The sequence below is a fragment of the Pocillopora verrucosa genome, chromosome 2 (assembly GCF_036669915.1).
Source record: "Pocillopora verrucosa isolate sample1 chromosome 2, ASM3666991v2, whole genome shotgun sequence".
Taxonomy (NCBI): domain Eukaryota; kingdom Metazoa; phylum Cnidaria; class Anthozoa; order Scleractinia; family Pocilloporidae; genus Pocillopora; species Pocillopora verrucosa.
In genome coordinates this window covers 11,637,095-11,661,953 of record NC_089313.1, presented here as the reverse complement: position 1 = coordinate 11,661,953, position 24,859 = coordinate 11,637,095, and the positions used below count along the sequence as shown (strand labels likewise).

The 24,859-nt window shown below is 39.2% G+C and overlaps 2 protein-coding genes and 1 pseudogene across 4 annotated transcripts; 1 reads left to right on the top strand and 2 right to left on the bottom strand.

Annotated features, from left to right (window-relative positions):
• The first annotated feature begins 498 nt into the window (after positions 1-498).
• On the top strand, positions 499-11,666 carry LOC131795181 (digestive cysteine proteinase 1-like). The gene is made up of 9 exons (XM_059112746.2): positions 499-735; positions 1,296-1,468; positions 1,935-2,172; positions 2,543-2,747; positions 9,613-9,806; positions 10,220-10,311; positions 10,515-10,676; positions 10,763-10,946; positions 11,290-11,666. Exons 1-9 carry the CDS (start codon positions 540-542, stop codon positions 11,475-11,477), a joined length of 1,632 nt encoding a protein of 543 aa, XP_058968729.2. The 5' UTR covers positions 499-539; the 3' UTR covers positions 11,478-11,666.
• LOC131795175 (uncharacterized) lies at positions 11,614-18,162 on the bottom strand (annotated as a pseudogene).
• A 762-nt stretch (positions 18,163-18,924) lies between these two features.
• On the bottom strand, positions 18,925-24,849 carry LOC131795183 (nuclear transcription factor Y subunit beta). 3 transcript variants are annotated; one of them, XM_059112749.2, is made up of 6 exons: positions 24,313-24,849; positions 23,202-23,419; positions 21,929-22,051; positions 20,677-21,396; positions 20,068-20,245; positions 18,925-19,779 (listed from the first exon to the last, which is right to left on the bottom strand). In XM_059112749.2, the coding sequence occupies exons 1-6, from the start codon at positions 24,746-24,748 to the stop codon at positions 19,658-19,660; spliced, it is 1,797 nt and encodes a 598-aa protein (XP_058968732.2). In that variant the 5' UTR covers positions 24,749-24,849; the 3' UTR covers positions 18,925-19,657. The 3 variants fall into 3 exon arrangements, with proteins under 3 accessions (XP_058968732.2, XP_058968733.2, XP_058968734.2); XM_059112750.2 differs by having other exon boundaries at positions 23,208-23,419; XM_059112751.2 differs by having other exon boundaries at positions 23,238-23,419.
• Positions 24,850-24,859: the final 10 nt, after the last annotated feature.

The following is a 24,859-nucleotide window of genomic DNA, read 5'->3' as shown; positions in this document are numbered from 1 at the left end:
ACACGTACTTGGGTACACTGTGAGGCTGTGTTGTAAGTTGTAAGGTGATGACAATTTGGAGTAAAGGAGATAAATCGGAAAGCAAATAATCACACGCCGGAGAGTCGAGCCAAGGAAAGGAATACATCATCCGAATGGGAAAGTTTAGGGAAAATGAACTTTAGTAACTTGGTTTTTTTTTTTAATCAAGGATGCAGACCTACTAAAAGAATCCATTTTAGGGGGGATAGTGTGGAACGTCCCGACGGAGGAGGGGGGGGGGGAGGGTGTTAATCCCTTTTCCCTGTGCAAACCTTATAAACATTTTCGAGCATTTTTTTTTTGGATGTCTTTCTTTGTTTTCTTTTCTTTTTCTAGTTTCCCGTTCAATCATTATTCTATTTATTTTTTATTCCAATCACTGTGAAAAAGGCAAATCTGGGCCCTTGACTATTATGTGTTGGGACGTATTCCTGGGGTCTAGTTTTTATCTCCTTGTAACTCTATATGTCTTGACAGTCACGAGATTTTGTAGTGATTCGAAGAACGGTCGCGATAAAATGGCTCTGACTTACGTGATCTCTTCGCTTCTCCTATCTGTTGTTGTTGCAAAGCCATTGTCGGATACTCCTCCGCAATGGTCTAACGCTTACACCGTCTCTGGCGTGCTGCGCTTGCCATATGCTGAAATCGTGGAACCTATGGAGGTTTGGTTTGACGGTGAAAATGGCAGGAGCAGGATCGATTATTATTCAGGTGAGACCTTCAGAGTCAGGAAACGTCGCCAAGTCATCATCTTTCTTTCCCGCATCATTTATATTAAGTTTTCAAATTGGTGGGAGTGCAAGGTCCGCCCTGTTTGCCCTCAAGTGAAAATATCAGTTAAGTATTCCACACTTTAGGTTACTTGCCTGGGACACGCAACTAATTAACATTTGTATGGGCACTTTATGCTGGTTTCGCACAACCAGCGCATCTAAATTCAAGTCCGTCTCTGACTAAACTGTTTTGTCTTGTATAAAATGTTCTCATCTCCGTGACTTTTGATGAGAACAACGTCGCTTGGGCAAATAGAAGTGGACATTTAGTTCCGTTGTCAATAGTCCAGAGACTCCCTCTATTATTTTAAGTAAACTTTTCAAAAGCCTGTGAGGAGTTCAAATGAAGCTGTGGGCAGTAAAAATCAACTAATTGGAGCTCTATTTTTAGGCAATTTTAGCAAATATTTTCAGTTTCATAATGAACTCATACCATTGGCGTTTTGTAATTATGAGTACCAATGAAAACTTTAGGATAAATTGTTTCCTTTTTGCAAGGGTTGGACATTACAATTCAGCGAGAAGATGTAGGGATGTTTGGTTCAAGTTACAGAGTCTGTCCAGAGACCACTGAGACTGAGTTGAATGTGAAAACCTGCTTTCAAGTGAATGGAACCAAGGATGCCCCAGTGAAAATACAGTCAGTTTTACCTGACCTCTCAAATTTCAAGGCAAGTTGTACAATGTTATGTAATCTTTGAGGAAATGTGTGAGGGAGTTATCAGTCAAAAATGGTTTCAATGCAACTGGACTTCAGATAAATATGTCATGTTGCTGTTAGTCCTCTTGAAGATCAGTTTTTGAAGTTATCTTCACTATGGCATTTTGCAGGAAGAATACCTTACTCCATGCATGCAAAAAATTTGTAATAAAGTTTTGGTGTCCCATAGTTGTACTAAATACTGAAAATGCACACTTCCTATTACTTCAAGTAAGAATGGAATCTTAGAAACATCATTTTTGGTTATAATTATTTGTTGTCTATGGGAAAATTTTGTTAACAAGGACACTGTTGGATGAGCATTATGAAGAGAGTGAGTCTCATTGATAGTCAGTCCTAAACATATCTCATTTGTTAAACAGAGTAATGAGGTAAAAATTGTTGTTTGTTTGTGTTTTCAAATTTTTTTTCTCCAGTTTGGTGGCTATGGTGACTGTATTGTAGGCAACTGTACAGTATGGACTTACACTCAAACAGAACAACACAAAGTTAACACATACAACATGTATACATCCCAGTCTGAACCACCAAATCCTGTTCACTATGAAATGTTGGGCTACGACACTCTTTTGGGTTCTCACTATGACAAATATTTGATTGATTTTCTGGATTATTCACCTTTAATGCCACCTGCTAAAGTGTTTGAGATCCCAGGTTTGTTTGTTTGTTTGTTTTTTTTGCCTGGTCTGATAACATTTTCTTTGACCCTGCTTTCATTCTCAAGATCTCATTAGTAATTCTCTTTACTGCCTGCCATACAATTCTTAAAGTATTAGTTTGGAGAAATTAGTATTGGATCAACTGATTATCCCCTTAGTTATATTTTACTTTATCCTTATAACTCATCTGCTTGATATTGTATAGAATACTCTAAGGAGAAATTCTGCATTGGTCACTCATGGGAGTTAAAGGATTAAACTTTCTCATTTGAACTTTTTGGCTATAGTGAGTTATAAATATCACTGATTAAAAAAATCATTATTTTATTTAAAGACATTCATGTGCTTAATTGTTGTTCAATCAGGTATGACTTGCAGAGGTTTCCCTGGACCTGGGGCAATGACAAGCTTATTGGCAAACCCTATGCAAGAGTTTGTCGAACCCTATGGCCATGAAAAAGTACATGAGCTGTTTGAACACTTCCTGATAAAGCACCCCAAAAAATATGCCAACACAGTGGAGAGGGAGGAACATCACAGGCGCAGAGATATCTTTAGGCAAAATTTGAGGTAAGAATTAAAGCTTTGATATTTGATGAGAGTGTGCTTTGCCCTGTAGTTTACATGATAAGTTGACAGATTTAGTTAAGCTGCCCCTGTCGAGTTTGGTTTTTACATCTGTGCAAGCAATTTTGCACTATGATGCATATGCACAAAGTTTTTCTCCAGTATTTAAGGAGGCCTCACAAACATCAAGAAGCTCATGATAACATTCTTTGTAGGTGAATATTTTATTGAAACTCATCCCCTTTGAATAGAAGCAATATTATTTTTTTCTTGAGGGATCCATCCCTCATTACATGTTTGTAAATTAATTTGAGGGGTCCACCCAAGATCACAAGCTCTCAAATTAAATTTGTTGTCTTGTTTCCGGAAACATTGTACCAAAATAACTATCTACTTTTCACCAACAGTTGTCTAAAAAATTATTCTAGTTACTATGCTTTGGTTGACAGATTTAATACTAAAAGATTTTTGATTGGCTTACTAAATATACTGAATTAATGATAAGAAATAAATTGTGCAAAGAGTATAATAACAGGCACATAAGGTATGGTCCAAGTAGACGTACATGCAATATTTCAGGAATTTGTTATGAGGCCAATATGAGGTCCAGAGTTGAATTTTTGATTCTAAGAGGTGAGGAGTCTGTTCCAAGCCTAAGAGCAGTAGTATTTGCTTAAATTATGATACCATGCCAGCGCATGGGACTTAGCTTTTATAGGTATAATAATTGTTGTGGACCATTTTTTTAGTTGTCCTAAATAGGCACTGATGTAGTCATGGTTAATACTATTGCTTTTTTTTTTCCCTATATTTTTTCTGATAACTCTGGATCCTAACAATAGTACACAAATGAAGGGTTATGTCTTCATAGGCCCAGAGACATCATGTCCTACAATGTTAGGGTTTTTTTTAACCCTTTACACCCAAACATCAGTATTCATATTCTCCATATTGTTCTCTGTACATTTACTAAGGTGCTGACAAGGAGAATTTGTCAAACAATCAAGAGTTTCTTTAGTTGCTGATCATTTCTTTTATTCTCATGACATCAATGTGTGATTCAGTGGTGATATTGTAAGGAGAGATTAGATGCTAGTCACTCTTAGGGGTTAAAGGGTTTAACTCTTTTTAAAGTTCTGAAAATGCTCAGTTTTAATCAATGAAAATCAAACATGAAAACATTGAGCGAAAAAACTTGAAGGCATAAAATGTTTTCAATCATTCTTTGGAGTTCATTGACAAGTCAAAACAAAGAGGACACACTAGTAGATGCTGCTACTCGAGGTCGTTTAATCGCGCTATTGTTTCATTCCTTTGAGTCTTCCTCCAAAAGATCTCACCTGTTCCAGAACGAGTGAATCCGAACTTAGTCATTAGGCTTTCGGCGGTCCTACGTGGCCCCCGAAGTGACTACCCAAAGGATTAAATCGAGCCCTCTATGGACAAAATCCAGCGGTAACACCCATTTCTGGATGACACACTTAAATCGACGTGGATTTGTAAGGAGTGTCTATTGTAACAATCAGTGAGATGTTTACTGACAGAGATACTTTAAAGTTGCCTTGAGAAGCACCAAAATTGCCTGACTGTCTCCTTCACTGCTTGTTTTACCTCCCTTATCTTCCAGAAGTAGAGGAAAGGGTTCAGGGATGAGTTACACAGCAAAAGAGACAATGTTACTGCCACAGCGTCTCTAAGAGCTGGTGTTACTTGTCGGCTGATAGAATATATAAATGCCACGGTTAGATATGGAAGGTAACAAACCAGCAAAGTTATTTGCACCCACAGCACACTGGACACTGTCTTTTTGTAACGCGCTATCTTGAGTTGAATCCCTCTCCCATGCGGTTTTCCTTGGTGAATCTGTTCTCGCGCTTGGGTTTGGTGATGGCGAAGGGTGTGATAAATTTTTGTGTAACAGAGGGTAGAGATTGCTACGCACGGTACCACTACAGCAAAAGAGAGACCAGCAGCGATGCGGAAGTTGTAAAGTACCACTACCACACCCGCAGGGCTAACAAGCCAAATGGCAACAACAAGGATCCTTGCTCTCTTTACTGTTACAACATCTTTGTATCTGAGCCGCAATAACAGGGCAAGAAGTCTGTCCACACTGATTGCAGTCAGTGTTAGCAAAGATACACCGCAAAGAGTGAAACCTATTGTGTAAAAAAAGATTCCAAGATAGCTACAAATTTTGAGGTGTCCTTCAGACATCAGGTAGCCAATCAGAAGAGGATGTGAAATAAGGCCCACTCCCAGATCAGTGCACGCAAGACAAACGAGTAAGATTTTCGAGGACGGATGCAGAGTTGACACGTTTCTAAGGGCAGCAATGATCACAGCATTCCCCAAAAATGCAACGACAGCCAGAGGGAAACTTGAAATTAAGATAAGCATCTTCTGGCGTGCCTCAAAACCTGTTTCGCAAAATAACTCTTGAGTTGTGCTTTGTTTTTCGCCGTCAGTTACGTTAGCCATTTATTTTCCAAGCAGGTTCTATTATCAAAGTCTCATCTTTAAAATCGCGTGTGCTTCTCTTTCGTTCGGTGGGTGGCTTCTGATTTGGATATTTCAGTACGTGAGCTAAAAACTTTTAAGTGCGGTTTGCTTGTGACAGTGATGAACAACTTATTTCTGTGCCCCGTGAGAGCGATGTTGATATTGGTTCTGAGTGGTTCTGAAAAATATGTAAGCAGGAAAATGATTTGTAAATCGCTCATTCTTAGACCACCAGCTTAGTTCCCCAAAATTTTAAATGCAACTGGAAATGAAAGTTTTAATTGCGCGAACATAGAAATACAACTTAAAGGTTATGCGAAACCATGGGATTTGGGGATGTTTAACGACAGATGAAATAAACAGAGGACTCGAAAACTAAAACGGTCATGTAATTGGCGTATTGCCACTTTAATTGTGCTTTTATCCAGACCATAACACATTACAGACAATACAACTTGTTGGTCTATCAAAAAACAAGAAAATCAAACATCCTCTTTATCAAAGTCGGTGATAAGAAGTGAATTACATGATAAGCTCTCACGATAATTCAATCGATGCTGAATGGTTGGGTTTGCTGTTACGCTATTGGAGACGCAGTCCGTGAAAAGTGATCGGTCAACTGTAGTCCGACGTAGGACTAAAGCTCGAAACGTCAGCTGTTCAATACTTTTAAATCGCTTCATTGGTCTACCAACGTTTAGTATCTTATCGTAGGTAGCCAACCTATTTTTTCAATTGCCCGCCCACGCAGTGTAACAGTTTCTTTAGCAACTAAAATCCATGCGTAGTTCGGTCGCTTCGGCACTCATCAAAAAGCACACACAATAAATCAAAGTTGCCTACTGAACGTAAAATCTGCCTGTCGTTTAATATAAAATTTTTTTGAGAATTTTGTATTCTACTATGAGTATGAGCTTCAAGAAAGAGTTAATTAGATCGCACAAGTGTTTCAAGTTGAACACGATTTTGTTTTTTAAAAACCATTACTAAAAGGCCTTACTTCGCCATTTGTTTACCGAGTTAACTTGTGGAAACTGCAGAGGATGTGGAAATAAACTGTGGCTTAAATACGACGGGTTTCTGTTTCCGCCAGTTTTTAATTAACTACTGTTTCCATCTTGAGCAAATGCGACTGAACTGTGTATTTCTTAGAAAACGCTGTTAAGTTTGACCAAGAAACCATGGAGAGCGAAGCTTTGATCTTGAAGAGCAATTTTAGATTGATTATCCCTTGCTTTACGACTCTTTGTGATTGGTGCAGAAAACTCGCGCCACTGTGCTCTTAACCAGTAAGTTGAAGGGACACGGTTGCCTACGTTTTCCCTTGCTTGATGACGGTTTTTTGCGTTTACTGCTAGTTATTTGCTCTTTGCCATCTTTGCCGTAGTTCTGATAGGACGCTTCGTCGAAAACGCTCCACGGCTGATTTCGTTAGGTTGATAGTATGACTGACTACCAGCTTCGTATAAGTGTGCTTGTATCGAACGTCAGTAGGATAGGAACCTCTAAAGGACATCAAATAGGCCTGAGTAATCGAGGTTGCAAGTTATGGAGGGTTCAATTTTAAGAAAGTGGGCGTACGGTGACTCTTTCAAGCCTGACAAGACGTTCAGAAATTCTGTGTCTCTGTCACTGTTCTTACGCCGTTTGGTAGCGGTTTTCGTGAAAACGAAAACATAAACAACTCTTTGCATTTGAGGATTATTGACTTGAAAAACAACAAAACTGTCTGATCGTTTCCTTCACAGCTTGCTTTACCTCCCTTATCTTCCAGCAATAAAGGAAAGGGTTCAGAGATGAGTTGGATAACATCAGGGACACTGCTACATCGATAATGATCTTAAGGGTTGGTGTCAGTGATTCAGTGATATAATACGCAACTGTGACTATACCAAACGGAAGATAACAAACCAGCAATGTCACTTGCACCCACAGTGCACTGGACACTGTCCTTTTGTACCGTGCTATATTCAGAGGCACTCCTCTTTCGTTTGGCTGTCCCTGGTGAATATGTTCTTGAACTTGCTTCTGATGCTTGGAAAGGCTGACATATATCTTTGAGTAGCAGAATGTAGAGATTACTATACATGACCCCAATAAAATGACGACGATTCCAGCATAAATACGGATGCTGTAAAAAGCTAACGTTGCAAAGAAAGCGTTTGAAACCCAAAAGGTGACAACGAGAATCCACACTTTCCTCCAAGTTACTACATGTCTGTATCTTAGCCCCAATGATATAGCGAGAAGTCTGTCTATACTGATTGCAGTCAGTGTAAACAGGGATATTGCGCAAAATACTGAGCCTATGGTAAGGTAAAATCTGATTAGATAAAAACACCATTCGGAGTGTACCGGAGACATGGTATAACCAATACGTAAAGGGTGTATTATAATCCCTACTCCTAAATCGGTACATGCTAGGCACCCGAGCAGAACTTTCGATGATGAATAAAGAGTAGTCACTTTTTGAAGGGCACTGATGATCAAAACATTACCGAAAATTGCAGTGATTGCTAGGGGACCAGATAACGATGAAATTAATATCTTCTGGCGTGGTCCGATCGCTGTGCTGCAAAGCAACTCTTGAAATGCAATTTGGTTTTCATGGCTCGTTAAGTTCGCCATTTTTTTTCTTAGCCAGTTGTGGCTGGAGTTAATGTTCGGTCTGATTATTGTTAAAGGTCAGCGCTCTTCTGCTTCTCCATCGTTGGTTACCAGCAATTCTTTATATCTTGATTGAAGGAAATGTGTATTATAATCTTTTAATTGTGAAAATTAAAGTGAGTATTCGATATCTCTCAGTAACCCTTTAGTCCTATTCGTTTCCAAGGTGACGAAAGCAAACCTTTTTCCAGCTGAGTCAAGATTGGTAGATCTTGATATATGTGTTTTATTTCATCAACCAAGAAAATTACATCGGAAAAATGTTATTAATTAACACATTAACTGTTTCGGGAACGGATACAAAATTGATTACATCCGCAAAGATATTTCTCGGGCAAATATGACAAATTAACATCCCGGTTTCCGCTGATGCTGCGTGCCTAGATTCGTGGGAAAAACATCCTTTGACGTTTCCAGATTACCACTAAATAGCGCTGTCAGCACTTCTTACCACCAACGCGTCATTTAGTCTTACTTTCTCGCTGAAATAGTCGAGAACAAAACATGACGAGCAAAAACAACATCGTGCGAGGGCAGCGGAAGGAACTATGGACTTAAAATTTGCCTCTTCATTATATTAAGGTTTTTAGACGTGCACTTTTGAAAGGAAAATCCTATTAGTCGCGTTAGAGTTGCCCACAGTGCTAACGGATTTTTACGGGCTCGATGAAAATAGAGGCGGCCAAGCCGCGAAACGAGCAGCGGAGGTTTCCTATTTTTAATTGAAGGTTCACGGATAACGTTACCAATATTTCTCTTATGCACACTTACGTTAATTGAAAGCTTCATCGATATTGTTTGCCTGATAGAAAAATAATAATCAAAATTGTTCTCACTGCCGTTGGTATCGGTCGATTTGCACCTGTTTTTACTGTGACAAAATTAACCTTTAGGAAAGCTTGACAGAAGCGAAGTTTAGTTCTATTCCTTGACTTGCTGAAAATTTAGAACTCAAATTATGATTCTCTTAAACGAAATATTAAGTTTAAAACATAGTATGTAATAAAACAAGGATAGCTAGCAAATTGGGATCAATCTTAAACAAGGAGTCGGTAAACTTTCCATTTTAAGAGAAATAAACTTAACACTCCCTATTTCATGTCAGCCGGTAATTTTGGAGCAGAATAACGTGGGTTTGTTTTAAAGTCAGAGATTCGATTCATTTAGTAAGCTCAGTACCGAATGATATTGGCTAGGAACCTTACAGCTTTAAGTTAACTCCAAAAGTTTCGGTAATATTTCAATCATGAAAAGTAACTGGGAATTGTGGATTTTCCGGTACTGGTTTTGTGAGTGGTATCTTACGTTGCTGTAACAAATTTTAGCAACCAAAAGAAGTACCTGTTTTCAATTCATGATTGGCCTCGAGGAAAGGGAAAGCTTTAATTGCAATAATCTTTTGAAAACTGGTAAAAAAAGTGAATGTGTTTTTGTTACGTTTTTCCACAAACGTAATCGTCTGCAATCGCATAACCCTTTATCCTTTGAGTGATCAAGACAGAATTTCCCCTTACGATGTCAATACAATATCAAGTAGACAAGCGATGAGAATAAAGAAAAATATCAATTAGGGATAGTTAGTTGATCCAATACCAAATTCTCCGAACATTGCGAGCAGACGGCGAGGAGAATTACCAATAAAATCTTGGGAGCGAAAGTATTAACATTTATCTTACGTGGAGCCTGACTTTGATTTCAGGTTCATAAATTCGCACAATCGTAAGCACGTTGGTTTTCAAGTAGCTGTAAATCATCTGGCAGATCGCTCACCTGAAGAGCTCAGAGTACTTAGGGGGCGTACTTATACAGAAGGATACAACGGTGGCCTTCCATTTAAACCAGACTTGTCAACTTTGAAGGATGTCCCGGATACTATGAATTGGCGACTTTATGGTAACGCAATTTACGTGTAATGGAAAAATGTAATAGCAGTTTTATGAGTGAAACTTTAATCGTAAAGGTAGATTTTTCGCATTCTCGAAATTTTTATTATTCCTATGACATCACGTATTAATTATAAAACATCCATTATGGGGAAAGTTATATGTTGGTTTGTAAAATGTGTTTATTGTATACTTGCACTCTAAGTTAGAAGATTTTAGAAACAGTGGAGAATTGTAAATGATTTTCACGTTGTGGCGGTGAGTTGAAATGAGTAATGCATCTTATGAGAAGCTTTGATAAAATAATTAAATTCTCATTGCTCTTTCGTTGCGAAGAAAATTAACTGACGTCGACTGAAATTCCTTGTGTTGGCACTGAATTTCAGACAAGTAGATCAAAGTAGCTGTTTGTGTCGATTTTAGGAGCGGTGACCCCTGTGAAAGATCAAGCAGTGTGTGGGTCGTGTTGGAGTTTTGGCGCCACCGGAACAATTGAAGGTGCATTGTTTCTCAAGGTAGATATATTCAATTTACTCTCAGAACTCCAAGCGAATCGAAACAAAGCTTATATACACAATTAACCTTCGGATTTTCCTGCCTTGTGATTCATCACAAGTTGTTTACTAGCGCTTTTTACAACAGATTCTACCATTGTCAGACCCTCATGCTTAACAAGTAGGATAGCATTACTATCACTACTATTTATAATTTCCTGCAGACGAAGAATCTTGTCCGCCTTTCTCAACAAAATCTGATTGATTGTTCTTGGGGTTTTGGTAACAACGGATGTGATGGCGGAGAGGAGTTCCGATCATATCAGTGGATAATGAAGCATGGTGGTATAGCGACGGAATATACCTATGGACAGTATCTGGCACAGGTAAGTGTTTAAAAATCAAGGAACTTATATTCGGTAAAGTAGTTTCCTCTGTTTTTCTGACTATTTTTTTTATTCGATCTACTCAGGATGGGAGATGTCACTCAGGGACTATTGGTGCCAAAATAGAAAGCTATGTAAACGTTACCTCAGGAGATCTTGAAGCGCTCAAGATTGCCATTGCTCAGAAAGGGCCAGTAGCAGTTGGAATAGATGCTTCGCACAGGTCGTTTGCTTTCTACTCGTTTGGAGTGTACTACGAGCCTCAGTGTGGTACGTCTTAAGTTACTATCCAACCATGATTAGCAATTCTCTTAAGCGAAAGTCTTCCTAAATCAAGCTGTTGAAAATTCAGTGTAGAGAAAGAAGGTAATGGATCGTATGCATTTTGCATCAGAGTTTTCCAATTAAATAGCTTTTACTTTAAACTTCAACAATAACTTTTTCCAATTAAAGTTGTCTAATAGTATCCACTAATTCCCCAACATTTTCGAATGTTTAACCTTTTTTCGCCTCCGTATTTGTCTGTTTTGAAGAGGGACTTGAGTTTTTAGACCAATGTATGCACATAGCCGACTTTGTTAGCTTTATATAACTTATTTTCACTCTCTGTTAGGAAATAAACCCGAAGATTTGGATCACGCAGTGCTTGCCGTTGGATACGGCACCATGAATGGGCAAGCTTACTGGTTGATAAAGAATTCGTGGTCTACACACTGGGGCAACGATGGCTATGTCCTCATGTCTCAGAAGGATAATAACTGCGGTGTTGCGACAGATGCAACCTTTGTTAACTTAGAATAGCTTAGAATCGCTTGGCTGCTTAATTCAAATCATTGAACGAATCGGTTTTAAACTAAAGTAGAATCTGGTTCTTTCAGTGACTGAAACAGCTTCTTAACTCTAGAGGGCTGAAACTAAAACTATAAACTATCTGGTGAATATTGTAAATGATTCGCGAGAGCAATAGCTTATTAAACCTATTTTCGCAAAGTTTGTGTATTGTTTGACCTGATGGGGCATAGCACTTTGACTGCATCGTCTTCATCGATACCTTTTATAACGCCTCCTGAGAAAATCTGCTAGTTCGATATTAGCCATACCGAATTTTTCTTGACAATTCCTTTACTAAAGGTGAATAAAACACTTCCTTTCGTCTTCTTAAGAGCTTTAATTGACGAGTAACCAGTATTCTTACCCATTTAGGTTTAAGTTATTCCACTTAATGGAAAACACCATAAGCTCTATATCGAGAAACTATTCTTGTAGATTATTTCAGTCGCTATGGTAACTTTTCGTGCCGTTTGGTTCTCATTCAAAGTTCTTCTTGAGGCAAGGATGTAATAATTTACATCTATATATTCTGGACAATCCGAGTCGAAGGGGGCGGTTGCTGGAAGTCTTCGGTAAAGGTCTGACCAGAAATGGTGTTCCTTCTTTATATTCAACTTCCATGCCGTCACCATTCTCTTCGAATTCGCTGTCTGCTTAAAGAAAACGGTAAAAACGTTCAATAAAACAAGTCATATCAGCTCATGAAACGTTTCACTCCAGTACCCCATCCCGTTCGTTTTTCAGAAATCAGTGGTAACCAGTTGAATAATCGTTTTGAACTGAACGGGGAGTAAACTTCGCTGCCTCTGAGCCCAACAGGAGGGCGCTGGCTTAGCTTTTGTGAGATCACCTAACCTTCCGGAAGTAACGTCACTGGGAGTAAATAAATATCACGATGCCTGAATTTCCTCATATTTAACAATTGGTTCATACGTCAGCGTGCGTTCATCGAGATATGAAGCACGCGGGAAGTTTGGAGAGCGCGAAAGATGCACAGGGAGCGTAGCCGAGAGCAACTCTAGCTTCTTGAGTGCCCTCCAAACTTCCCAAGTACTTCATATCTCGATGAACGCACAGCTGACGTATGAACCAATTGTGTTATAACATTTTCATCCCGATGGAAATTTTTTTTCTTGAGGGATTTGTTTACTGACGTCATGAGCGTGCACAATAGGAATATGGAACACGCTCGCGCAATTGAATTTGATTAAACAAATTTATCAGCTATGTTATAATAGAAGTTATGACAACGGTATTTTCTACTAGGAATTATTTTTAAATGTTATGCATACTGTAGTTAAAAAAAGATACACTGTTGGCAGTTCTTGCAAGCTTGTATGCTTTGTATGGTTTGTTGGTTGTTTGTATTGTCTTTCCGTCTCTCTCAACTTCTTTCACGTTGAAACTCAAGTAATACCTTGTCCTGTAATGGGTGCGTCGTTCTCTATAGGTTCAGAGGCTTTTGCCTGCTGATTTTGATAAAGGATGTCATTTTTCCATGAAAACGCAGATGTTGTTTGGCGCATGTTCTTACTCCGTTTTTCGCTTTCGAACTCTCCGTTGCAGCTAGGTACAATCTGTGAAAAAAGCTTTGAATCTTAAAGATCCTAGTTATATTTTCCTTGCCCTACAAGTCAAAGTTGAAATGCTTTTACTAAAATTTAAAATCGTAGGAAAAACAGTTTAAGTGTTGTAAAACCAAAGCCAAAGTAATCACAGCGTTAAATTGCAATAGTGGATAACATAACAAGCCAATGAGAACTCAAAGTGAAATCAACAAATTGTTTCCGGCGCACGAAAACGCGATTGACCATGTCACAAATTAGAAATAGTCTCGCATCTGATTTTGTCAGAGGGTGGCGCCAGTTTCTAAACCAATCACAAAGCAGCGCTAAGCAAAATCAAAGCCATCCGGGTTTTTTTCGACAACCACCTGGAAATTTCTCCAATATTGGTTTATTGAAAGCATGAGTTATACTCATAGAGCGATTGTCTTAATTAAGCTTTTGTGACTAAATTCCATTGATAGCCACTTAACGTCTTTCCACCATCTGCACTTTACAAAAAGAGAGGCAACTAAGAGGGGCGCGACACAGAGAGATAACTATCAACTTCTCTGGCACCTCTCGAACACTAACACACCTGAGATTTTTCCAAAGCTCCTTTAACAAAAATCATGGCAAAATGAAGTAGCTCAGGGCCATCCAATTTCATCATCCCCCTTTCGATTTCGGCTCGAAAGTGATCGCTTTCCTTCTCATCTTTTATCTCTTCTGAAAAAAAAATTCCACAATTATCAAGCTCTCATGAAAGTGATATAAATCATTCTTAACTAATAGCGAGAGATCATTCCTTTCCTACTTTGATAGCTTTTAATAATACACAATTTGTACTATGATTTTATATCTGACCTGAAGCGGCTTCAAGACGTTGATCTTTTTGATGACCAAAATTGAATTCTCCCGCGTCGTCCTTACTTTCCATTGATGGGTGGTCATCTCCTGTTCTCAAATTTGCCATCCCTTGTTTGTCATTTGGAGCTCGAGCGGTTGTGATCTGATTGGCATTTACTTTACTAGGATAATTTTTCGTTATCTTTATTCCTCGGTTGGCTGCAACTTCTTCCGTTTCCATGTTTTCTATACTTGTTTGATCACAAATGTCCTGAGGGCAATCCATTTTTTCCGAGTCCACTGGGACACCGGTGATCAAAATTTTCTCAGGGTTGCCCTCACAAACCTTTTTAGTTTGGTTTCGTGCTTTTCCTATGAGGGAGACGGGTTGGATATTCAAGCGCAGTTGCGGAGTTGTCTCAAGGAGTTGTCTGGAAAGTCATCCAGTCTGACTTTGTCAAAACATTCAGAATGCAAAAGAGTACAATGATTGAAGCTGTTCTCTGAGATCGGAGAAAAGCGCTCTAAACCTTTAAAAGGTCGGTCTTCCGCTACCACAGTTCTGCGGCTCATCCAGTCAATGACCTCTTCTCGTTCGTGCAACACCTGCATTTTTCCTTTCAATAAATCTCTTCCCGAACGTAACGGACTGACATCCATGTCATCAAAGCTAACCTATATCATAGCGACAGGATTTAATCAGAGACGCAGAGTTATTTTACTTCAGTAGAAACGAACAAAAGTAGTTCCAGTTTGAAGAACACTAAGGCAAAATTTTGATTGTAGTCATTGTTGTGCCTGAGAAGTTAGGGGTTAGAATGCTGGGAAATAAACCTGTTGGTTGTCTCTTAACTGCCGGTTAGATACCTGAGCAAAATGTTTAAACCATCCTAACTGATCAGTTAGTCTCCATATATATTTCCATATTTATATTACTATATCGAAAAACGACTCACGTTTGTTATCAGGTCATGTTCACCTATTGCACGAAGAGACGAGCACGTGTCGATGGACATTCTCTGGGCTAGTGGGGGATACTGGCATGAGAAGTCGTGGTTAAATTCATGCAAGCTATTGGACCTTTATATAACTGAACATTAGTTGAGTCATCGTTGATGATGTTGAGTACATGTTCTTTCTCTGCTGGTTCTGAGTTGCCCTCAGGGTGGTCGGCCGCGAGGCATGAGTGACCACATTGAAACTTCGCGCACGTTGACAATACTTCAGCTACAGTACATCCAGATAAGATTGTTTCCTTTGAACTTTTTTCATCATTTCCGGGGAAGCAACTTTGCTTGGCCAATTTTGGGCAAAGCGATTCAGTGCACGTTTCTACGGTGTTTACACCGTAATATGGCGCTTTTTCAATCAGATAGGGGTCTGCCTGTGAACTCTGACAGGTTAGTCGGTTCTCTTCGGAGTCAGGCAGTGGTCCTTTGTTGAAAGAGCTTACTTTCATCAACATATTTCGCGGCAGTTGTCCGTCTGACATTCCCTTTGCCTTTTCCTTGGAGTTTCCGTCTTCATGCTGAATGGGTACCTCTTGATCAAGGCCAACGTGAGGACCAAGGCTGCAATCAAAACTCGTTCCCTCTTGGGAAAAGAGCTGGTGATCCTCGGTGAAATTGTTCTGTGTCATCGTCTAAGTCCATTTTGCCGAACTTTTTAGCACGTAAGCATATTCTCTCGTGAACAGGGCTCTTTCTCTTCAGGACTCTGGGATCTTGATCTGAATGCTTACTGTGGAACTGATTCTTAATTTGCTCGATTTTTTCCATAGGTAGTAGATGAGCTTCTTCAACCATAGCAAAGAATGATATCGTGGGTCGGTATGTAGCTATGAAAGCGGAAAAGTAAACTTAACAAGAATTGTGATTGGAAGAAGAAAACACTTTTGTTATAATCAGTATACAGGAAAATGATGCTAAGAATCGATCTAGGCCTTACATCTGTCAGCATCAAAAAATGAATACCATCGACCGCAACATCAAATAAGGAAAGAAAACAAACTTACCTTTAGTCCCCATTGCTGGTGACTTGATTCCGATGGGTGGCCAAACAACTGACGCTGAAAAAAAAAACATAAGTAATTCGTGATTCCTTGACCTCACTGTTTTGTCATAGCGCGGTGTGCATGTTAGCAGACAATTTCGTAGTCATCCTTGACACATTTTCTATGCTGGAAAAGTTACGTTGAAGTACTCTCACAAAGAGACAACTCGGTGGATCAGGCAAAGAAAGTCAACGCACTGTGATATGAGAACATTATGGGCCTCCTGCTCTTAATTCACAAGTCTAAATTTAAGCGTTTAACATGTCATTCAAAGCACACCCATCATTTTCGCTAACCTTTGTTTATCAGATCATGTTCAAACTTCCCACAGACTTTCCAATCAAAGTAGAATCCAGGTTGCACGGCGACTGATTTCTTTCCCGCGTTATCTTCGCTACACTCGAAGTTGTCTTTTGAGCAGGTAACAGTTAACTTGGCGGGAAGTTCACGTGGATCTGCCCCCTGCTCTATCATCAGCATTTCAGCGCGTAACCCTGCGGGTGTAACTGTTCTTCGATCTTGAGCCAGAGAATTTGACATGGATAATGTTGCGTGATCTGTCGTAACTTGGGGTGTTTCTAATTGGCATATTTGCTCATCATAAACAGGGACTGTACATTCAGATTGATCGTTTCCACGTTTTTCATGACTGATTGATTCCGATGTTCTCTCTATCAGTTGCTCGCTGCCGCTCTTAAAGGCGAGCTGCTTTTCCTCCTTCAGTTTTCCTAAAACATTCGATGTAAATCCACCCACTTGAAGATCATCTGTTAAAATTTAACAATTGATCTTAATCAATGTTTCAGGCAACTGCTTTCCAGCGGCATGATGAATCAGTTGACGTATTTAACTTAATCAGAGTAATGACGTCATTAATGCATTAGAGAACCATTAATTGACGTCTTAATTTGTGACAATTAGGAATACAGTCAAGGAATAATGCGATATCATCAATGTTCTCTCTGTTAAAAAGGCACTAACTATTTTGGCCGCATAGTTGAAAACAAATGAGGCCATAAATCCGTAGTCTTCGTGTTGAAATCTTCCGTTTATTCCGTTCCCATTTTTCCAAAAACTGATTTTATATTGAAATTTTATTTGCTGTTACTTAAATGTTTGCAAAGTTCTGGTCTTCGGTAGTCATAATTTGTTTTAGTTTTGCTTCTGATTAGTTGACAAAATCTCCCGTGCATCGATTCGCTTAGAAGACTCGGAACTCAAAGTCTACTTGTTAAATAGTTTATCCAAAAACTTCCTTGAAAACTACTGCACTTTGGTACACTTATGAATCCACTTATATCTATCCAGTATACCTTCCAAATAGACTTAAAGTGCGCCACAACTGTTAGCATGTAATTATCTTATAATACATTACATTCCTTTCAATTTGTACTAGACACCCTTATGCAGTGCGGACTTATTTTTATTACTTGTCTGTTAGCATTATGTTTAGAATAACAATAACTGGCATACTTTATTTGGCTTCTACTGTCAGACAGTGTAATGCAAGTACGCCTCGAGTTCCAAATAATGGAATTCTCCTCTTGTAGCATTTCGACATATTTTAATGTGATTCATATGTCTTGCTTTCTCTGGGTCTACCTTTTATCATTACGAAAGTCTTATTTTAACAGGTTCGTTTTTCCTTGGAACGAAATTTGTCCAAATTAATGAATTTAACTTCGAAAGGTGTCACTGGAAATACTGCTCTTATTAAATGACATCGTCCCAGCTCAACACCAATTTTGTCATAACGCAATTTAACCCCAGCTCCTTCGACTAATACGCCAAAAGAATACAAGCATGGAAATTCAATTCAACCTCTCATTCTCCGACTGATATGCCTACAATATTAATTCACATCTGGTACAAGAATAGAGCTGCTTACCATCATAAAATGACTTTTGTGATGCTTCATCCATACTTAGGAATCTTCAGATCAGATTATCCGACATTCTGCAAAATGAAAAAAGGGAACAAAGCAAATGCCAGATACAAGTAATAAAACAAAGACAAAAAGGAAGAAAAACAGTTACTTGCCGACACTTTCAAAAAATATTCTTTCAAAAATATCATCACGAATTGTTTACAGAGCTCTAAACTAGCTTAACTTGATTTATAGGGTAGATCTGTTGAACTTGTGCCAAGCAACATATTAAATATGAAACAAAATACGCTATTGAGAATAAGCGATTTGAAGATAAACTGAGAAAAACTAAAACTTGTGGACTGAAAATACTCACCGCAACCCATGTCGGATTATTTCTCGAGAACAGTTCTCAAATTGGCGGGAAAAGGTGACGCGGGCTGCCACTGTTGCCTCACAGTATTCTGTGGCCATTCATACTTAGGGGGAGGGAGGGGGGCGGATGATCACAGCATACAACTAGGTATTTGGTTCTAAATAGCGCCAAGGAAGTAAATTCGCTTTTGTCACCTTGCGAGCGCGGGAACACAGCCACACTAAGAATTTTAAGAACAAAGGCCAATTTGGCGGCGCTCTCGTCACACGACAACTACCTAATAGTAAACTATTCCACTGATTTTGTTTTGAATCACAATCCAGATTCGAAGTCAATGTGCCATTTTGCAGAGTGGTGCTTTGGCATAAACAGGGTGTGATCGTCTTAAAACGACTAATATTTTTGTTAAATATTTGAGTGTTCAACGGAAGGCTTTAATGTATTTCTAAGCACAGAAATAATAACTGATAAAACTGCCAAAATAAATCTAAGCTTGACCATTTTAAGGCTGTGTACATATATATATATATTGTGCACATATATCTATTTCCTTTGATATATACATATATCCGTCTCCGAATGCATTCTTGCAGTAATTTAAAATGAGACCTTACACGGACGTATTCGTTCCAGTGATGGTTTTGGTCCTTCACGTGTGGATAAAATCCGTGAACGTATTCGAAATAAGGTATGCATTTACAAACATAAATAACTAGTCTGACACTCGCTTTGATTCAAATCGTGCTGATATCCTTTATTATTACACTGAGAGTTATGAGATAACACTATCCAGTCCACCATCGTCGTTACTTCATCTTCATTTTCCTCTTCCCACACCGGGAGCTTGAAAGCATTGAAGCCCGTCGAGATTTTTCGTTTTCAAAATTTTAGTTAAAGATAACGAGGCCAACGAGAACAGTTTTCCCTTTTCTCTCATATTTTCCAATCTATGAAGTCAAGAGGGTTCTGAAATATACTGTATTAAAGGTCTCTTAGTGGTCTTATACCAAGGCAAGACCGAACTGCAGTGCAGGCTCTAAAGTCAACGCATCAACGCATGCAGAAATTACGTGTCTTTGCACACCGCGCTCCGCATAGAAGGAGCAGCCCTGGCGAATTCTGATTAAAGCAACTTGGATACTCTTTGAAATAGTAACAGCTCCACTGGATTGCCTTCAGTGTATTTTACTGATTCCATCAATAGAAGCTTCAAGGTTTACTTAGCTCTTGTTGGAAAGTCCTACGCCGGATTGCATCTGTTGCATTTTTTCAAAGATGATGCCAGACATCTGCACAAAAGACACTATCTCTACATGAATGCATGTTTTCATTGGTATAACATCGTCATATGGACGACGTAACTCTTCACAGTTTTTTTCACATTTTCGTTCTCAGTAATAAAAAAGATTCGTGTTTCCATGCATAAACGCGTCTGCGTAAAGCGACAGTGTATATACATTTTCACTGGTAATATCTGGATGACTTTGGTTGGCTACTGGATGAACTATATCCTGTTCCTGGCTTGTGACTCCTGCTACCTTGATGATGATGGTGTCTTGAGTGGGAGGAACTTCCTGAAGGCCCTGTGACGTACGAGCAATTAATACAATTAGAGAAAGTTTAAGTCTGAAAATGACGTATCAGACTGACTAATCTCCCTGGAGGGAATACTCATCCATCACAAGCTAACCTCTTCCCCCCCCCCCCCCCCCCGAAGGAATATTCATCCATCCGTCACAAGCCAACCACCACCCCCTGGAAGGAATACTTATCATCACAAGCTAACCCCCCATTTGGCTTTAATTCCCAAACCAAAGCCACATGGGGAGGCATGTGAGCACTCTCCATATCTCTAATGTGTTAATACTTGCCTGTGTGAGATCCTGAAGATGAAGTCACTTCTTGAGAGCTTTGGTACTTTCCTGAGTATTTCTTTGCAGCATTTCCTTGATGATGGCTCTTTGATCCAGAGTATGGATAAGGACTGAACTTGTGGCTGGCTCTCTTTGTTGACTGGGGTCCCTGTAGATGGTGCTGCTGATATTCATGCTGTCAAACAAACAGTGAAGGGTTTATTTACACACAGCAGCTTGACAGCATTTCAGATGAGCAGCTTGCTTTCTTTTTGTTACAGCCCAATATATAAGCCACAGTCCCATAAATCAGGTTGGCTTTGTTAATTATGTAACTCTTAAAACTACAGTGGTATCATGTGACAAAATTGTTTATAGTCAGTTGTATTTGGCTGATTGTCTGAAAGTGTCATAACAGCTTTAAAACATGTCAAATCTTTGATGTTTCATCTTTTCACATTTTCCATCCCAATTATACAGGAATAGCTGTCAATGGGTTAATGTTGTGGTTGAAAGTTAAATAATTCAGAACTAGAGTTCCTTAGAGTTCAAACCCCCTCTTTAACTCAAATTTTCCTAACTCTAGCTTGAATTTGTTAAAATAAAAATAAACAGGAAAGGATTTACCTGATAGTTTTGGGAATACCCAGGTCCTGTACTTGGTCTCTGTTCTGGCTTCTGGTGCTGCTGCTGCTGCTGAGGTGGAACCATTTGTTGGGATTGATGTCCTGCATCATATGGCACTTGTCGACTTTGACTCTGACTGCTTTGTTGCTGGTGGTACTGCTGCGGTGCCATGCTTTGCTGCCTGTGTTGTGTCAGGTCAGGCTGTTGCCCTTGGTGTCCCTGTATTCCAGGGTACTGCACAGGCTGCTGCTGTTGTTGTTGCTGCTGCAAATGGTAAACATGCTGGTTGCTTACTGCTCCTTGCTGAACTTGATATGCTCCTGATTGTTGCTTTGGTTGGTATCCCTGTTGCTGAGGGTGTGCTTGATAGGACTGCTGTGTTTGCAATTGGACACTTGTACCATGTATAGGATAAGACTGGAGATGTGCTTGGTCCTGGCCAGAATGATGCACAGGGTACCCATGCTGAGTTCCTTGGTTGTGTGATGTTGGACCTGGTTGTTGTTGTTGTTGTTGTTGCTGTTGAGGGTGTGGTGGAGGCTGTTGAAAAGTTTGTTTCTGACTGCCATGTTGTATGTATTGTTGATAACCTGGTTGTTGCAGCTGCACATGATATGGAAACTGCTGCTGTTGTTGTTGTTGTTGTTGTTGTTGTTGTTGTTGTTGTTGCTGTTGTTGCTGCTGTTGTACTTGGTGACTTGGGAATGCCTGCTGATTTTCCTACAACATTATAAATTCACTGACAATAAATACATTTAATATATTGAATTGTGGTACATGTAACTGCCATGGCAGCCTCCTTATTACCTAGAAAATACCAGTTCATCAAAATTTGTTTACACTATCTAATACATCAACTTGTGTAAAAAAAATGAAAATATGAGACAATCAAAATTGGAAAATTACTTGTTCATTGATAATTAAGAGTTTTCATGAGACAAATTTTCCAAATAAGCCAACAGTGTTGACACCTTTCTATTATGAGCTAGCATTTATGTTTAATGTATCCTGGGATTACTTCACTCCACTGAAATATCTAAATTCACCCTTTCACGCTTTAAAAGCTTTTGTTCTTCATTAGCATGGTGTGCAACTGCAGAGCCAGGAAGGGGAGAACAACATGAAATTAAAATGAAATAAACCCTCACATGAATCAAGGTCTAGAAACTGAACTTATAAACCCTTTACACCCTAGCAAGAAGGAAATGCTGTCCCTTGAGTCACAAGGTGAATTTTTTATTACACTACATACCTGCTGAGGTTGTCCACCTTGTTGCAATGGCTGTCTGTTGAACTGTGCTTGTGATTCTTGAGGTGTTCCAGTGGTAGGGAGCTGTGAAGGTGGGTGTTGCTTTCCTGGAAAACGACTTTCAGGCTGCAGAGTAAGAAAAAGTGTTAAGATTATCCTAAAATTATGCAAGGTGCATTCTTGATATGCATTAGGGTCTTGACCCACAAGGTGTTATGCTACTACAGTCAAACCTGTATTAAGCAGCACCACACTCACAGTCACCCTGTATTGAGCGGTCTGTTGTCAAAGTCCCAAAATTGTTACCCCTTGATTACTGTAATCTTCAAGCCTATTAAGTGGTCACCTCTACCCTTTCACTCCCAGAAGTGATCAACATGAAACTTCTCCCTGTAACATCTTTTCAGTATCCAGCAAACAAGTAATGAGAATATTTGATATAACACCAAATTCTGGTCACTAATTTACAAGGAAATATGCAGCAGTAAGTGGGGAGAATTAACAATCAGATCCTGGGAGTTAAAGGGTTAAGTGGTCCTTAAGTCACCCTTTACTGAGTGCCCCCCCCCCCCCCCTTTTGTACTGTCCTCCACCTGTATTGAACAGTCACTTTAAGTGGAACAACCCAAATAAAACTAAGAATAATCTTTCAAGTCGAATGTAATCAACTTTAATCTCCCAAGATCACTGTTAGTGAGTTGTATTTACATAAAAGGCATAAAATGGCGATTTTACTTGCTTTTTGAAACACCCTTATTCTGTGGAACCTGTATTAGGTGGTCACTCTGCCATTTCCTGTGAGTGACAGGTTTGACAGTATTAAGTGATTCACTTGAGTAACCCTTAACAAAATCTTCAAACAGGTTTAAGAACAACTCATCAGACAACACATTTAAGTTAACATTGTTGTTATTGATCTGAATACAATCCTTTGGAGAGGTTGGACATTGATCACTTGGATTAATGTTAGTATCTGAGAAACTGCATACCTACCCCTCCCCTAACCTAACATTAACCCTAACTAGTTACCAGTTGACTGTTGTTGGTTAGGGGAGGGGTAGGTGTGCAATTGCTCAGATACCAGGATTGATCCAATCACTATCCTTATTCAAGTTTGAAGAACAGTGAGAAAATCTCTGCATCAAAAATATATCTATCTTAAAAGTACTTTTACTAGAATGAATGAATTATGCAATAAAAAAAAAACAAGCTGGAAGATACCACACACAAAGACACACAAAACATCTTTTATTGTATACATTATGGAAACACACACATCAACCTGATTCCCTGTGATGACAGGTGCTTGTACCTGACCATGGGGATACCCTGGAAATCTCTCTGGGGCTGCTGTTGGACGCACCTGTGCTGTCTGAGATGGATAGGAGGCATGTGGGAGTTGAAGGTTTTGCAGCTGTTGTGAATGAATTTGTGCCTGAATGAAACCTGAGAGGGGGTGTGCCCGTGAAGGACTACTTGGTCTTCTGATCACACCTGATAATAAATGAAAACAAATCTAGCTTGAATAAAAGTAAGAGCTACATTGTACTTATATGAAACAAAATTTGGTGGTGCAAGGTAATCATGATGTGTCTTTTTGTTTAGTTTATTAAACAAAATATTACTTCCAGGTTCAAACCATTTGCTATTGATTACAAGAAACAAGTATTTTAGGGTATTCATGAAATTTCAGTGATTCTCCCAGGGCTGAAAATAAAGAATATATCATGAGAGGAAGATTACCCTTATTTGAAATTTACCTTTAAGTTATTTTCTAAGTAAGAAACCTACCACCCACTCTGTATGGGGTAGACACTCAATAAAAACTTGCAAATCCACATTTTAACCCCAAGCAAAACGAGCATTTATGTTAAAAAATGTACATGCTGTTGATTTACTATGTACTATGAATGGCAAGCAGAGAAGGCATGATTGTAGCAAAACTAGGCAGCTGCTTTGCTTTCAAATGAATAAAGGGGGTAAGTTTCTAAAGAAACTGTGGTGCTGTGTCAGTGGGAGAGTACAACATGGTAATTTAGTATTATCAACTGAGTTGATAACATAAATTGGCCACTGTAAAGAGTTCAAAAGCTGAAATTTCGCTCTAACGAAGGACTAGCGCTTGAAACGTCTGCTTTTAAACTCTTCACGGTGGCCAATTTATGTTATCAACTCAGTTGATAATATTAAATTTCCCGGCTTTGCTTTCAGTTTGCCAACAAAAATAACTCGATGTTGGACAGACTTAACAACTGGAATACCATTCGGACTAGGTTGGCTCACCAAGAACTCGATTTGTGACCTTTTGAACCAAAGCGTTTTCTTGTAGATTTTGATTTTGAAAATTACGTATACCATTCTTATTATTGTCGTGGATGATCACACACCTGAATTGGGAACAGCGTCCATCAATCCAGGTTGCGGAGGCACACTTTGCGAAATAAAGGGCTGTCCAGTTGGTAAACCAAGAACGCCTCTAGAACTGGTTATCACATTAGCAGATGCCTTCAAAGCAGCTTGATTCTCCTGCTGTCTCTTCAATTCGTTTTCATAATTTAAAGCTCTTTTGAACTGAGAAAAAAGATCGTGTTTCTTCTGCTTCAGTTGCTCTAGTTTGGCTTCTAATTCTGCAATTTCCTTTTTGACATCTTCTACAGTTTCCTTCTTTTTTTCTTCTTCTTTTTTACGCTGCTTTTCTTCTTCTTCCTTTGCCTTGCTTTCGGCCAATGCTTGCTTTCCTTTCTCCCGTTGTCGCCGTATATACGCATGCACAGCCCTTAATTGGGCTTTTGGCGGACGAGTTCTTTCGATCAGAACAGGCATCTTCCACTCAAGTTTCAAAGTAAAGGCCAATTTCAAAGCGATTTCAATATTTGAGCGAGTTTTAGTTTAGTTATGGTAGCTGTCTACGTCGCCATTTTCTGGTCTGGTTGT